The 16,036-nt window shown below is 39.2% G+C and overlaps 1 protein-coding gene across 16 annotated transcripts in view; it reads right to left on the bottom strand.

Moving 5' to 3' along the window:
- CDC42BPA (CDC42 binding protein kinase alpha) overlaps window positions 1-16,036 on the bottom strand; it is a 195,505-nt gene that overhangs the window by 4,466 nt on the left and 175,003 nt on the right. For 3 of the 16 annotated variants that reach the window (XM_051614472.1, XM_051614475.1, XM_051614478.1), the window contains 6 exons: window positions 15,210-15,333; window positions 13,809-13,926; window positions 8,070-8,138; window positions 7,744-7,929; window positions 3,045-3,162; window positions 51-1,299 (listed from right to left, as the gene is read on the bottom strand). In XM_051614472.1, the coding sequence (XP_051470432.1) occupies window positions 992-1,299; window positions 3,045-3,162; window positions 7,744-7,929; window positions 8,070-8,138; window positions 13,809-13,926; window positions 15,210-15,333 (923 nt within the window). In that variant the 3' untranslated portion in view covers window positions 51-991. The other 13 variants (XM_051614484.1, XM_051614489.1, XM_051614488.1 and 10 more) reach the window with 10 other exon arrangements.

Genomic DNA, 16,036 nt, shown 5'->3' with positions numbered 1-16,036 from the left:
GAATTTCCTGCTTGTGGGAAACTTTAGAGTAAGTGGTCACATCACTGCTTTCAAGAGGCATCACTGAAGCTGACATAAGCACACAGCACCTCTGTGATTCTTGCATTCTGCGTGTTGCTGAGGCCACCAGATTGTGCAACTTCAGGTTGCTTGTGAAGATAAAATCATTCCTGTCTTTTCAGAGATTATGATCTGAGATCTTCTTGCACTAGACTGAGAAGTCTTTGTGGTATGGGCCTCATCACAGCAACCTCTTCCGTGTCATTCCCAGGATATTAATTCAAAGTATCAAGTTACTTCAGTTGGATTTTCCAGAGTACAGTAGAATGCAACTACGTCTCAGCTTGAGTCTGGGTTGACAGTTCCCTTCCAGCTTCAACTGGAAGAACATATTCAGCAACAGGACAAGCCAGTGTGATCTCTAGTTTTCTCACTTCTTGGTAAGAAAATGGCCTGCCAAGTTTTGCTGACCAACTTCCAATTGAACCCTCCCATGTAAAACATTCTTGGTTGGAGGGACTAAGCTTAGGGCTGGGCAGGATTGCAGTCCTAGCACAACAACAGTCTTGTTTTGCAAAGAATGTAAATTACTAAAGCCAGTTTCTACTCTAAATGAAAAATCACTATAATTTTTAAAAGTACCTTGTTAACTTCAAGCACCCTAAGTACAAAATGTCTCCTGTTAAATGGTTGCTAAGATAGCTTAATAGTCTTTGTAAATAAAGGGCAGGAGAGTATCACCCCTTCAAGCTGTGACTGATAGGTCAATATCAAGGTTTTACTCTACTGAACCAGTATTTTTGGAGCCTCACTACCTATGTATCTCCAGGTAAGGAGCACAGAGAGCGTTTCCTGCATGTTAAATACCAGGATGGAAGTTGACAGTCTGACCAAAGTCTTTTCTCAGGATAGCTTGAAATTGCTAGACCAGCAACCTGATCTAGTGGGAGGTGTCCCTACCTATGGCAGGGAGGTTGTAACTAGATGATCTTTAAGGTCCCTTCCAACCCAGGCCATTCTGTGATTCTGTGAAACACAGGAAGTCTAAGTCTTCATTGTCAATGACTTTTGTAGCCCAACCCATAACAGAATCTTCCTCATCTTTACAAACACACTTAATTTTCCCCTTTTTCCTGTGACTCACCTCTCGCTCATAATCCCTTGTTGGTGCTTGACTGCCTTGGTCCAGGCCACCAGAGGATAAGGAACCATCTGAGGGTGATGCCATAGGCTGACGCTTTGCTCCATAGCTACCTCCTGAGAATTCCCTCCGCAAAGCACTGCCGTTTTGTGCAGATCCTAAAACATGCCGGGGAATTAAACTGTGTTACAGATGCACAACTCAAAGTTCTAGAAATTTGTTAGCTGTTTCTCTGGTTAGTTCTGCTTTCCTCCAGCATGTCCCAAGATCATGGCTTGCAGGTTGTGGGAGCTTTCATCTTGTCTGCTGCCAACTGTAGTTTTTCCTAGGGATTCTCTGGTCCCTCCCTTGGCACATCAATATTAGCACACTTCACCCAGCACAGACAATCACTCTGTTCCTGACAAAGACAAGAGTTGCAGAAATTGCTGCAGTGGCAACCTATTTCCAGTGGCCTCTTTCACAAGGGGTAGGTGGGTTATATTGGCAGGTACAGACTACAATGTACTGGATTGAGACATGATTTTCTTTTGACTGATTTTTTTTTTTTTCCTTCAATGAGCTCTCTTAACTAGCAGTAAGTTTTCCAGCTAGTGGACTGATAATGCTGGAATGTTTATGTTACTGCTGAGATGTCAAGGCTTAACAAGCTCTGCTTGTTGAATCTGCCGCCTCAGATGCTAGAGGAGCAGAAGAGTCATATCTGCAACCCTCCCACAGGGAGGAGTGGACTAGAGGCACAGTAAAATTGACCAAAGTATTCCATTCCATATATCTATGTAAGCGTAATATAAGGACAGGGATCGCAGAAGTCAACTTCCTTTCTGCTTCTTCTTCCCTTCTCCTCCATCCGTGGCTGGCATCCAGGGAGGACTCCATCCATCTATCCATCACTGCTGATCCCCATGCCTGTACATTCCTGACCCTCACAACTCTCCCCTCAGCTTCTGTCTGCTCTGCTGCTCTCTCCAGCAGCTCTGGGACCTTTTGGGACTGCTCACAGCTCAGGAGATGCCGGGGGAGTTGCTGGGGGTGGAGGGAGGCAACAGGGTTTTGCACATTCCTGCACATACTTGTATATATTTGTATGTATTTTCTTTTATTATTAATATTGAATTAAAGCTGACTAGTTTAGTTTTCAATCCAGAAAGTCTCTCTCTCCTTACTCTCTCTCCTTTCCCTACCTGGGAGGGAGGGGGAAGGGATTGAGAGCATTGTTGTCACTAGTCTAATCGCCAATCCGGAGTCAACCTGTGACATACAGACACACATGCTTTCTGCAAGCAGTTGGCAATGTGCAACAAACTCAGCCTGTTGCCACAGGAAGGATATAACCTAAAAAAGTTCGGACACCAGTCTTGTCTCTGTTTTCACATGGCCCATTCTTCAGTCACTTGCTTGGTCTCACCACAGGTCACTGTGCTGGCCCTGGCACACAAAGGCAACACTAAGAGGGGTGTTTCCAATGCAGTGCAACTCTTCCATACCAGCAGCCAGTGTTCTATTGCTTTCTCTTTGCACTAGCAGCAAGAGAAGCATCAAGAGCTCTACACAGTTGAGCAACAACATTCTCAACCATGGAGCTTGTGAACAACTTGCCATTGATTTTAAAGACTTAAGCAGCAGCAAAGCAGTCCCAAATGTTAGAATGTAATTTTAATTCTAATGTCAGTTTAAAAAATATGACAAATAAAAAATGTGCCACTATCAAAAGTGCTAGCTGCTTCATGTGTTCCTTTGAAAGCAAGATTAAAATACTGTGCTTGCCCTCGATGGGAATAGAGTCAGCCATCACTTTGGAAAATCCCTTCTAGCAGCAGTATGGATATAAGCAAACACAGGTAGTCATTTCCATAAAATAATTGTGCATAGACCCCAAAGCAACCTAGTTCTGTTTGCTTACGTGCTGCTAACCCGCTGCTTGCGCTCATTGATCGTCCTGGTTCTGTGCGGGATTTTGTGATCGATGGGATACTGACAGAGCCACTGAATACGGTCCGACTTTCCTGAGGCCGAAGATTCTGCAATGCAGACACACACAATGACATGTTTACTTATTGACTGCTGGCTCAACCTTGGATGTTATGAAGGAAAGCCCCAAAATAGATTAAAACCCCAACCTCACCAGAGCTGAATTATCTGGGCAGCAAGTCAGCAAAAATTACAAAATAATATTCTGCAGTTTAGTGCAGAGACTGGAAGCACACGCAACGCGACAGTGAAGTGCTGAATTACATGGACATATGCAGACAACTGGAAGAGTATGCCTAATAATTCAAAGATTTCCTTGAAAGGATATTTTGAAAGCCTAGTTAAGCTGCTATAGATACATTCAAGTTATATCACACAATGCATTCTTTCTGAACACAAGCTTTGAAGTATGTTATTAGAATTTCTTTCTTTGATGCCATTATTTGTGCCATGCATGTGTAATTTTATACAATAACCAGGTTAAGCCCTAATGCCTGCAGAGTTATGAACATATAGTGGATCAATGTGTATTTCAATTACTTAGGTAATTCCAAGGATATCAACAGCATCACTCCAGACCTACACCAGTCAAGCCAAAGTGAGAAATCAGCCTCCTGTTTTCAGCCTGCTTGAAGTGGCTGACCGGAGCACATGCCACTGTTTTTCTACATATTTTGATTATCACTCCTCTTTCACATCTGGACAGGTCCAGTGTCATTTTCTAAATTGGTTAAGTTACTGGACTGAAGTAGTCCTTCACTGAGGGAAGAGATAAACCACAATTTCTCTATGTGGATCTGGTAGTTCCTTAAACATGAATTGTCACTAAAATAAGGGAAAAGAGTACTTTGAAGTGAGTTCTGAGATATTTTGGTTTTGCTGCTGTTAACTTACAGCTGACCTTAGGGGAAAAGGTTTCTCAGCTTATTTAGCTCATCTCTCCCTGTATATGAGCTAGCTTCTTAGCTCAGAGGGACTTTCTAATACCCACATATGTCACTTAATCTCTGGCTAAATATGAGTCTTCATCCTGCTCCTATTTGCACTATTAAGTAATTAGCATTAACTGGAATTAGGTTTAGGGAACCTTTACAGATGCAGAATGTGAAGTGAACTGCAGGTAGCTCTGAGCATAACTTTATTTCCATTTTACAAAGCACCCCCTGCAATAACTCTTAATTTCTTCCTATTTTTATTTATTTATTTCTCCACCGTCACTCTGTGATAAAGTAGGCACACATAAAACAACACTTGCAACTGTAATGCCTTTTTAAGATAGGATATTATGGAAATTTAGACCAGAACAAAGATTCCACCCCCCACAAGAGTATTCTCAGAGATCTTCAGATACTACCAATTTTTCCATCTGAATTTTAAAATGGTAATTAGAGGCTTTTTAATTAACAAATCTTATACAGTTCAGACTTTATCAGATAATTGTTACCAACCTGCTGTCAATCCAGTCTCACAGTGATCCTTAGTCATTGCTATAACAGACCCTTTTGCTCTTAAAGTCAACCCTTTGCTTCTCATTCTCCCAGTGGGCTAGAAATGGCTGATTTTTAACATGCAACAAAAAAGGAAGAATTAAAATCTCTCCTGTTCCCAGGTCTTTCTCAAACACCAAAAAAAGATAATCAGAGAACATAGGAACGAAAAAGCCCTGTTTAGTTCTCCCCTCATCCACTGCCACACTATTATCAATGAGAATTTATACCAAAAGTCTTTTAAATATTTTGTGGAATAATATTGTTGTCTCTTCCCCCCTCCCCTCCCCCCCTTTTTTTTTTCAATATGAACCACCAAAACCTACTTTGTAGTGCAAAGTATTTATGCTCCTTGTCCTTCACCATGCAATAACAATCCGCGTTACAGATAAAAGTAAGAGCATCCTGGAGGCTCTCCTGACAACGCAAAAAGGAATGAATGGGCTAAGGAATAAGTTACTGCTGTGTTTTGAGAAACAAAAGAAAGCCAAGTGCAGCATCACAGAAACGTGTGCACTGAGGTTAGTTCACTGGAGTTGCAAGGAAGGTCTGTACTTTTATAAACCTACAATTGTTCATTTTGCAAAGAGATCAATTATGCTTCATGATAAGGTGATTAACCTCCTTAACAGTGATTGAGTAGACAATATAGAGGCATCAGGGGGAGGAAGGAATAGGTGGTGGGTGTGTGAAAGAGTAATTTATCTTAATAGTGTATTCTAATAATGATTATTTTTCATTACTTTAGTTTGCAAAGTCCATGTAATTCCTCATATAAAGTTTCTCCACAAAGCAAATCTTTCATTGTTGTTTGTTCTAAAAAATAAAATAAGCACATGCCAGGGACTGTGGCATTTAGGACCAAAACCCCTGGAACTAATATGCACATGATGTAGAAAGGGGATTGAAAAAAAAATAAATGGTGGTTATTAGCAGTTGTTATAAAGCAGCAAAACGCAGCAAGTTAAAAACAAAGGTGGGGGGGAAAAGAAACCTGAGCTTGCTTTACTTAAAGAGACAAAAAACCCCTCAGTTAGAGCAACAATTCAAGTCCTAGGAGGAAAACTCATTCCTACAGCTGAACCACATGGAGAAAGGTGAGAGAAAAAAAAAAAAAATCATCAGCAGAGAAGCTGCTTGTTGAGCAGTTAATCACTCTGAGATAGGGTGAAAGTTCCAAATTAGTTCAGTGCATCCCAATTTCAGCCAGAGAACAGCTGCTGTGGAGCTGTGGGTTATGGATGTGCATATGGATGATACCTGAGACCATGGTCCCCTTGCAGGGAGTGCTGCTCTTCTTACACTAAAATCTCCAAACACAAAGGGAGGAGGGACAGGCCCCAAATCAAAACACACAGCCTTGCCTTCTGTATAGATTACAGTACCTCTACCCTCAAACCACAACGGAGACAAACACTTTTCTTCACACAAGACTAAACCTCTAGTGGTCTCAGAAGCTAACAGGTACACCAGGTTGCTCACTTCACTTTTTTCCCTCCAATTTATGCTAGTAGGCTGCAACTTTCGGATGAAAGATGCTCCTAAAGCAAAAATTAAGATTTACTGTCTGCAATACCAGGGGTCATTCCTTACTGATCCCAGGGAGACTACTCACATGAGAAAGATAAGGTAGAGGGTGGGTCACAGTCCAGTAATACATCACTGCATATTACACACAAGAATTTTGATAGTACAGTTGGATTAAAGAAGCCCTGTTAAAACTAGATCTGAAACACAGCTTCAGTGACCCTATATAATGTCCCCCTAAGACAGAAACAAATTTCAAACTGGCTTAACAATACTGGGATTTTTTGCATTTCAATAGAGCATTCCTTTTGTGTATGTACATCTCTCCTCCTACCAGAAAAGCCAGAATGGATGCAGACCTGTCATCACAGGGCATGTTTTCCAAAACACTGCAGCCTCATTTTTTAATATTAATGTTTATGACAATTGAGACTTCACAACAGTGACACATGACCAGGCACATAACCAGTCAAAGCTTAGCTGCACTGATTTGTTTCAGGGCCACATGGAATAGATTAATTTCCCCCCCGCATCTTCAAATTACCTCTACTGCTGTATGCAGGTACGTATCCAAAAACCTTCCTAGTGACAGGGATTTAAAATAGCAACCAAAAGGCACTCAAAGCAGTCTGGCAGTGAAGGTTTGCCACGCATGTCTGAAGGGTGTCCAAAGGCCACAGAAACCAATAGCAGTGTTTCCATTACAGCAACAGACATGGCTCAGACCCATAAAAACCCTGAGCAACCAACCACCATCTATTTCTGATTTATCTGTGAATCTGTCCCAAGTAGAACTGCAGGCCACAGCACAATACCCAACTAAGTGACAGCATTAATACTCAGGCAGATGAGATCTGCACAGCACTTAGTATGGCTTGTATTTCTATAGGACCTAGGTCCCCACATATTCAGACCATGTTGCACAGTACAAGAAAAAATAAGATCACTTCCACCCCCCCCATTTATTCCAACTGGAAGGATATTTATAGAACAGCATCTTACCTCAGCCTCTGCATAAAACTACAAGTTGCCACTATCTTTAGCTTTTTATCTTGCTTGTACAAGTTCTAACTTCACTTACTTATTTTAAGCTAGAAGCTGTCTGAGGCACAATCTGTTGTGTCTCTCTCTCTCAATCTGTTTACAGTACTGTGTAAAAATTCTTGCACTCCACATGATTTCATCATAAGCACAAACACTTTGAAAGTTTGGTCCAACAAAGACAGATCCAGAATATCTTCTTAATGCAACCTGATACAGTTTCCTGCTACTGACTGCGGAGGAAGAATACTGTGAAACAGAGAACTTTTAATTCAAAATTCCCACATCCTTTCTGGTGATTAAAAATGCTATTCTCACAGCAAAAAGTTCAGCCCAGTTGTTATACGCTTCTTTTGGTGTTTTTGGTTTTTTTTTTAAGCCATAAAGTATCTGTTTCTTGGCATGTCAGAGCTTTGAAAGACCACAGCTGATAGCAGAAAATAAATTAGCTGTGACAGAAGAAAGCTAAGAGGTGAAGGAAACCACTTACAAGGGTTTTTCTCTCATGTTAATAGCCAGGCAAAAGAAAAACCACACAGTGTTAGTAGAGTGAACACCTGACTCAGCCGTCCATACCCTCAGAGTCATAAAGTCTGGAGTACCGAGGACAGAGCGTGGAGGCGGGGAAAATGCAGGGTTTATGGAATCGTAAGAGAGGAATTTTTCAGCTGAATTAACAGTCATGTGGTAGATGTGCTCAAAGTTGCTCGGAGAAGAGATCAGACGGGAGTGTTGATGAGGGAATTGATAAGGGGAATGCTGCTATCAAAGACAACAGAGAGAGAAAGCAATGAAGGATGGTTGTACAGGTTACATTGGCAGCAGCAGTCCGCAAAAGCAGTCAAACACTGAAGGACAGCCAAACAGCAACCCTGCTTGCCCATCAACACACAGGTTCTTACATTGTCACCCCCAGTCCTCTGAGCACCTTCTTTACATGGTGTCATATGGGCCTGCTGCCCTTGCTGTTGCTAAAACATTAAAAACAAATAAAACTTTTAACTCATTGGAAATAGATTCTAATATTTATTATTATTTGATATTTCAAAGAGCACCACAGTTGTAAAAGGTGCTTTACAGACAGTTGAGAAGCATCAGTTCCCTGCCTTGAGAAGCTTACAATCTAAAATAGACATAACACAAACAAACGAAGGTGAACACGGGTGAGATGGTGTGGGGAGAAGAAAAGATGAGAATATACAACAGTTAAAGATTCTGAGTTTTCCTTCTGTTACTCACGCATTTTAGCAATTCCATTAAGTATCACCCGTAAAACACAGTATTTCTAACTGGAGTGAACACCGTTTCGACAGGATGGGGACACAAGTTGAGTGGGAGGGTGAACTGGTTAGTTTCAGACAACTGAGACAATTTACTCTGCTGTAGACAGATGACACAAGGCCTATGTCCTTCTGCACACTGACTGAAGCCTTACGGCGCTTTTATGATGAACAGACTTTGCACTGCTGCTTCTGCGCTGCAGAAGACTAGACCCTTAGCAGATAAGGTGCAGAAGTATTGGGAAATCCATGTTTCTCATAGGTCAACTGAGCAACGTGCTCCTGAAGTGTGACATAAAAAAAGAGAGGGGAGAAATAATCCTGCACATTAAACAGAAACAATTTCTAATTCACCTCTACCGAATGTGCTGATGTAAGTGTTTTTGTAATTTAAAGTAACCTAAATCTAATAGAGAAACGATTCAAGGCTCAGTCTCCCTCCCTGAGCTATCTATAGATGTTCAGCATGTCAGCCTGCAAGGGGATGGTTTGCCCAATTGGCCACCCACAATTCAGAACTTTTCTAATTTCTGACTCCTAATTTTCTCTTCTTGTCCAACTGATTTCATCACCTCAAACAAACAGATCTGAGTAACATTAGAAATGCTAGGACTTAAAAAAATAAAATATGGTAAAAATACAGCTTACTCCTCTGCTAAACCTAAGGCACTACTCTTTGTATGTGGAACTTATTCAAGTCCAGAAAAACATTAAAACACATCCCAATACATATTATCAAACATTACTCTTATCTTAATTTCAGCTTTTAAAATCCAACTTTTTTTTTTTTTTTTAAACACAAAGTTATTATGAGGCTTTGCATGTTAACTAATGACATGTTAACCATCAATTACAGCATTACGGCATATAAGACAGAAGATATATTAAATTGTTATTAGTAAGTTTAGCAGCATCTAAATATCAGTACAAGAAGCCACCATTCCAAAACAGCCCAGGAAAGCAGACCTTTGCTGAGTTATCTGCTCACAACAAAGAACTGGCAGCAAAGCCAGCTATGTTCCTAAAAGCCAGTAAAGGAGAAAAGGGAGTGTCCAAAATCACAAGCTAAAAAGCAGAGGGCAGGCCAACTGTAGATCATGAAAATATTTAGCCAGTATTCAGGAAAATGAGAAAGTCACAATACGGCAACATTTTTAAAAAAATCCTCCATGGAACTTTCTACGTGGACTCCACCATTACAAGCATGCATGGAGTTCCCACTTTCTTTAAAGAATAAGAAAAATGGATAAGTATCAGTTTACACAAAAAGTTTCTCATTTGAAACAAGCAAAGCTTCAGACATCATCTAGAATGGGAGTATAATGGCTCATGTATAATGAGGTCAAACTGAAGCATGACGTTCAAATATAATGGAAGTCAAGACTAGCTTTTGTATGCAAAATACTTAGGCATGCAGAATATAAAAACAAAATCAATCCTGTATATCTGATGTACACAGAGATGTGGTTTGTGCTGCAGTAAGTGCAGTTCCAGATTTCAGATCTTCACTACTAAGGAGCATCCACGATAAAGTGGCTTCAAGGGACAAGAGGGCAGAAGGGAGGCCAGACTGTACGGCCAGTTAATTGGTGACAGGCTGCTAGAGAAGAAAAACATGTAAACAAATAAGTTTGGGGATATACTAACAGGAATGATTTTAAAATGTACAAAACAAGGCAATGGTCCAGATCTAGTATCCACACCAATAAAATACAAAAATGTACTGATTACAGATCTGTTAATAGCAAACAAGAACTTCTTGTTTGTGTTGTGTTGTAGCCTGCAAACTTGCTTGTCAAAGCCAGCCCCCTGAGTAACTGCTCACCATAAAGAAAAGAAGGATGCAAATTTACACTTGCCTGATAACCTCTAATATTTTCTCTCTTAAATCTGATGTCACTCTGAGACTTGGGCAATGTTTGTTTCCGCACAAACACTGGACTATACTCAAGTCAAGGGTGTTCAGTCACGGAAAGAACACAGAAGGACTAGGTTAACAGACTGCTGCTTGCCATAAACATATCTCACTGTTTGTATAATCTGCCTATTGCACACCAAAACCTCGGGAACAATGCACAGAGAAAGTATCTTTCCCCCTTGCATGGCTGCATCAGCAAAGGCCATTACATGCAGACAGGTATGTTGCACATATGTAAGGATCTGACACAACATGATAAATTGTCTGAAAGAGTTTTAAAACATTCAATTTATCCAGTTTTCTTTTTTTTTACATTTACAATACAAATTCAGTGTTCTATATTTGCTCTTTTAAAAGACAGTGTTAAGAACAGCAGTGGGCAGAGAGTGAGCAAGCTCCTGTTGGCTCTGCATCCACCAGACAATTACGCCAATGGCAGCAGAAGTCTATGTCCCCTCCTGCCCACCAACATAAGGGCTATTGCTACCTGTTCTAACTCTGCGCTTCATTCATTTTTTGACATTTTCTCTGAAAAAGGCAGCAGAGACGAGAATTTTTATCAGTAGATTCAGCCAAATTTGAAACTGCTCAAGTCAGATGAAATTGCAAATTAAAAGGCCCACTCCATTCTTTCATACTCTTTGCATTCCAGTATCTCATAAAAAAAGAAGATATACTACTAAAATAGATGGATGATAAGAATTTGAGAAAACTATTAACCTTGCACTACTTGTTCCCCCCCTACTGGCCGCCCTCTTTCAATGCAAAAGTATATTCTATCACTTTCATAAACTGAAAAAGGCACTCACCAAGTAAAATATAGCAATCTTTTCCATAGTTCTTTAAAGACAAGTACTTTTTCTTCTGAAACATACTAATTATTTAAAAATACAAAGATATTCCAGATGCAAAACTGTCACACATGATAAGAAGCACACACAAACGTAACATTTATTAATGTTTTTGAATCAAGGTATGAATATAGTGAAATAATTCCATGGCCTTGCAAAGAAACCACCATATAGATGAACTGTACAGTGTTGGATGAATATTCTTTACCTCATGTACTGATTGTCCAGGTGATGTCCTCTCTATCTCCATCCTCTTTTTTAATTCTAAGTTTATCTTCCAAATAAAACATTTTACTCAATACATAACATCACATGCATGCAGAACAAACTCTTTTCTTTGATTTTTGTGCCTCAGAAACAAAGTAGGTAGCTTGGAACAGGTTAAATGAAAACTTAGACCAGACAAATAACTTACAGGAAGCTGTTAGAAAAGAAAAAGCTGCCTGGACCAAAGTAGCTCCTGACAGAACATTTATTTCCTAATCTCAAATTCTACTTTCAAATTCACACACTTTCAATTCCCATGATTGATGCAACTGTGCATTCGTTAAGTTAGGAACACAAATACCATGTGATATTGCAAGGAGCTGCTGGAAGAAAAACGTGTCAAATTTGCTTTACCTGCAGTGACATCTCCCAGTATTGAGACCAACTTGCAAGAAGGAGGTTTTGATAATAACTTTAAAAAGAAGCTGCAGCAGTGGACAAAATGCATAAACCAATTCTACATTGTACACATTTTCTAATGTCTTCTCATCACACTGAATGTGGAAAGTGACATTAATTTCTTTCAAAACACCATATTGATTGGTAAGAAGCAAGCACCAGTCCTAACTTCAAATATGACGTTTGAGCTGATACAAAGTTTGTGTAATCAGAATGAATTTAAAGCTAAAAGCCACTCAGAGAGAACATAGGTGAAGAAATATTAACTCATGTAAGTTTGGAAAATTCCCTTCTATAGATAAAATTATGATTCAGGACTTGATTAAGAGTCCTTGTAGTTTTAGACTCCCATGAACTTTCAACCATTGATGGTGTGAAATAGGCTTTTGCCCTGCCTTTAGCTATAGGAGATTATTTTATCTGCTTGAGAAGAGCCAGGAATATTTTGAAGAACCCACAAGAAATAGAAAAGTGAAAATAATTCTGATCTACATCTATCTCTGAAGCAAATAATAATTCTTTGTTTAACATTAGACACATCTATACTCAAATGCAGGTAAGACAACCACTACCTGCCAACTTCCCTTGGATTTGCCATGTGTCTTCTAGAACCAGCTTCTTCATTATTTATTCATTTTTAAACACACATATAATGCTGTTGCTCAACTGCACTGAATACATTTGCTATTGAGAGTTTTCTCAAAGTGTCTCTAGTATGAGACTTAAAGTAAATCCTTTTCTTTCCTTCCATATTCTCATCTAAGGAAGACAGTGTCAGAAGGGCTTGTGTACAATGTGCAGATGTTACAGTGAAGTGTAACTGAAAAGTACCATTTGCTATAAAAATGAGGTAACATGAGTATGTAGAGACAAGAGGTTATGCTCCTAAGCTCCTAAACTAGAGTAAATGCATGGCACACTTTATTTTTCCAGTCTTACTGTTGTTTCCTTTAGACTTTTCAGAATTTGAAAATCCTGATTTCAGCATCTGTTTTCTGCACTAACTCCAAGTAATAACAATTATCATTTTAGACAGCATTTCTGTGCTAATACCTGTATCTTATGGTGGTACTCATATAATCTGTTTGATATCATATAATTTGATCTACCTTACAGTTCTATTTAGCATCTTCTGCATCACATCTGTGTCATCGTGCATGAATTAGAAAACAATACAGGACATATGAGTAAGATGCTCAAGGTAGCCTGAAGCAACCAGTATGATACTCTCCTATGAACAAAATACTTGTTGGTCTTGAGCTCATAAAAAATGTCAGTAACTTCGAGGTAAGTATTTCCTACATAAGATTTTGTGGAAATGAACATATGTGTCTGTATTTAGTGTTATATTTTTCAATTTTTCAACTTAAAAGGTTAGTTTTTATGTAAGAAGTTCTGCTTCATTAAGACTAGTTCATTTGGAGAGAAAATTAGAAACAGCATCTTTGGCATGGAAATTTGGGCGCTACATACTGTTAAACTGCTACAGTTCCACTACCTAAGGACAAGAGGCTGCAAAAAGAGAGGCTAAGCTAGAGCTGAAGATAGGAAGAGAAAACAGGAATCATACTACAGTTCTTGGAGAAAGGAATTTCTCTTTCCATTCCCACAAAGAACACAGGCCCAAACCTTCTTAATTTTGTCTCTTCATTTGGGTCATAAAAATCATCAACACTGAGAGGTGAGCCTCTCGTCAAAAGCAGGAGGCATTAGCTACTACTACTCCCCTTGATGCTTAAGTGTTGTCCTCTTTAAGTTTTACCACATAGAGAAGAGCATGTTCATCTCCATTTCCCTAGTTACCATGCTCCTGATATTAAATACATCAACACTCTGAATATGCATTTAAAATCGTATTTATCCTTCTCGCATTTATTTGCAGCCTCTGTTGCTGTCAGTCATTCTCATGTGTACTTTTGTACTTACCATTGGAAGGTCTTTGAGAATCTGTATACCATCTCCTGGACCCATATGTGCTATGTGGTTAAAATTAGTTGGGTTAGAAATTAATTTATTTCTCATTTCTGGATCACGTAGCATCTCCCTGGAAGAGAAAATACTTTGTTTAGAAGTTTGTTTGAGGTGAAGACAGACTTTTATAAAACACGTATAGCTTTGATTATCGACTACTTTTAAATGGAAATTAACTATTTAAACATGTTAACAGTGACACCCTTGCTATCAGAACTGGCATGGACAAGCTTTCAGCTTGAAGAGAGGGCGAGAGGCCAGAACAAAAGAATGTTGCTTGCAGGCTAACAGCCCACACCCAGTGGTTATTAACATTCAAAGAATATACAGCCATTATGAGCTGATAAAGAAATACGTAAGATGAGAAAAAGCAGAACTTATTTGTGATGTATTACAAAGTGTAGATGAAAATGAAGTACAAAATATAAAAACAGAATTAAAATAATACTGCAGTACCTTTCTCAGTCTGTGGTCAGAATTAAAAGCTCTTAAAAATGGCAAGGATACATTTCAGAACCCAGAATAAATCAAACCATACAAGACCAAACTGTGATCAGCTCAGAAAAAGCAAGGACCAGAGCTGGAATTTTATCTCCACTGTACACAGCTGCTACTTTTCTTAGATCCACAAAGAAAGGAATGCTGGAAGCCAGCCACTGGTGGAAGACATTGGAAGTCAGAACACAAAATACTCAGTTCTTGGAGTGCAGCTTAGCGCAGCAGCAGGTCAACTCTGGTGAGTGATAGATAGTAAGTAGTCAGTAACATCCTCTATGAACACTGTGAGTGGTGTGGACCTATTTTTATTGCCATTTAGGAAAGTATTTGTGACTTGTTCAAGACTTTTATTAGAAACACATCCTGAAGATGTGTGTCCTCTAAAGATCTGAGTTTTCTGATATTTACATAATGTTTATGTAGCTAAATCTATAAATCAAAAAAGCTTATGCCTTGGAATACTGCTGAGAGCAGAACTGCCTTCAGAAAGAAAAGTAAAACCAGAGTCTGAAAGTAATTAATCCATATGCATAGTAATATAATCTCCTTTTGCAGTGTTTATTACAGATCTTTACATATACAGCATATATACACACACCTGTGTATCTATATACAGTATGTAGAGACATGCATTCCAAATTACAGCTGTTTCATGTAACTAATTTGAACTAATGAATACTTACTTATCCAGGCCATAACCATATCTAAACTGGTATTATCACAAATTGAGGAGTAAGGTGGTAGTGAAGAGAGAGAAACATCTGAATGGGCACTCCATTAAGCAACAAACTGGCAGCAGTCACTGACCTTCAGGGTCTACATGTATGTACAGAAGGCAAGTACAAGTTGAATACCAACCTCCTCTGCTGCATCCTCTCCTCCTCTGGTACTCTGAATGAATAGCGACGCTTATTGTTGATGTTTCGAACCATTTGCTTCCGGCTGTTATCTGATGTCTCAGGAACTACCAGTTCATCACCCTCTGAAATCAAGAAAAATATAATGATCCAGTGAGACACTTCATTAGGTATTAATGGAATTTGAATACAAAGACATTTTCTCCCTCTGTTCTTTCTGTTGGCATTACCCACCAAACCTGAACAAATACTCCTTGATTTATGGGTTTTCTTGGTCACTGTCTACTCAGTTACACAGCAACAGACTTAACCTTTCTGTATGAACATAAGCCGCCACAACTAAATTCTCAGAATACCACTGATTAAGTCTTTCAGCCAAACACTTAGGTGGGCAGGAAAGGATCTCACTCCTCTTTTTCAAACTTTCTTTGGCAGTTTTCACTGAAAAATCACTAGAACAGTTGTGTTCTGCCAATTGTCTGGAAACTCAATGCAAGATTCTTTTTCATTCATTCCCTTCTCCTAACAGATTACTCCTTTTGAAATGGTTAAGACTGATGCACTTTGGTGCAACAGTGGAAAAAGGGAAGATATTTTCCACATGTGTAGGTCTGACCAAGGCATCTTTAATAAAGACATGAAATGTATAGCAGTGTTAATGGGAGCACTACTTTGAATGAAGGGTGCAACTGCTCTGTTTTGTTTTTTATGTATGGAGACTAAGTTACACTTAATAAGCCTGAACCTACATCAAGGCCAACTGCTCACTGCTAAGACAGCTTTTGTATAGAACTGAAATCTGTTCTTTCCTTAAAATCAACTTGAGAT

Source organism: Apus apus, chromosome 3, assembly GCF_020740795.1.
Source record: "Apus apus isolate bApuApu2 chromosome 3, bApuApu2.pri.cur, whole genome shotgun sequence".
In the NCBI taxonomy this organism is placed as follows: domain Eukaryota; kingdom Metazoa; phylum Chordata; class Aves; order Apodiformes; family Apodidae; genus Apus; species Apus apus.
The sequence above is the reverse complement of the archived record's forward strand: the minus strand, read 5'-3'. Positions and strand labels throughout refer to the sequence as shown.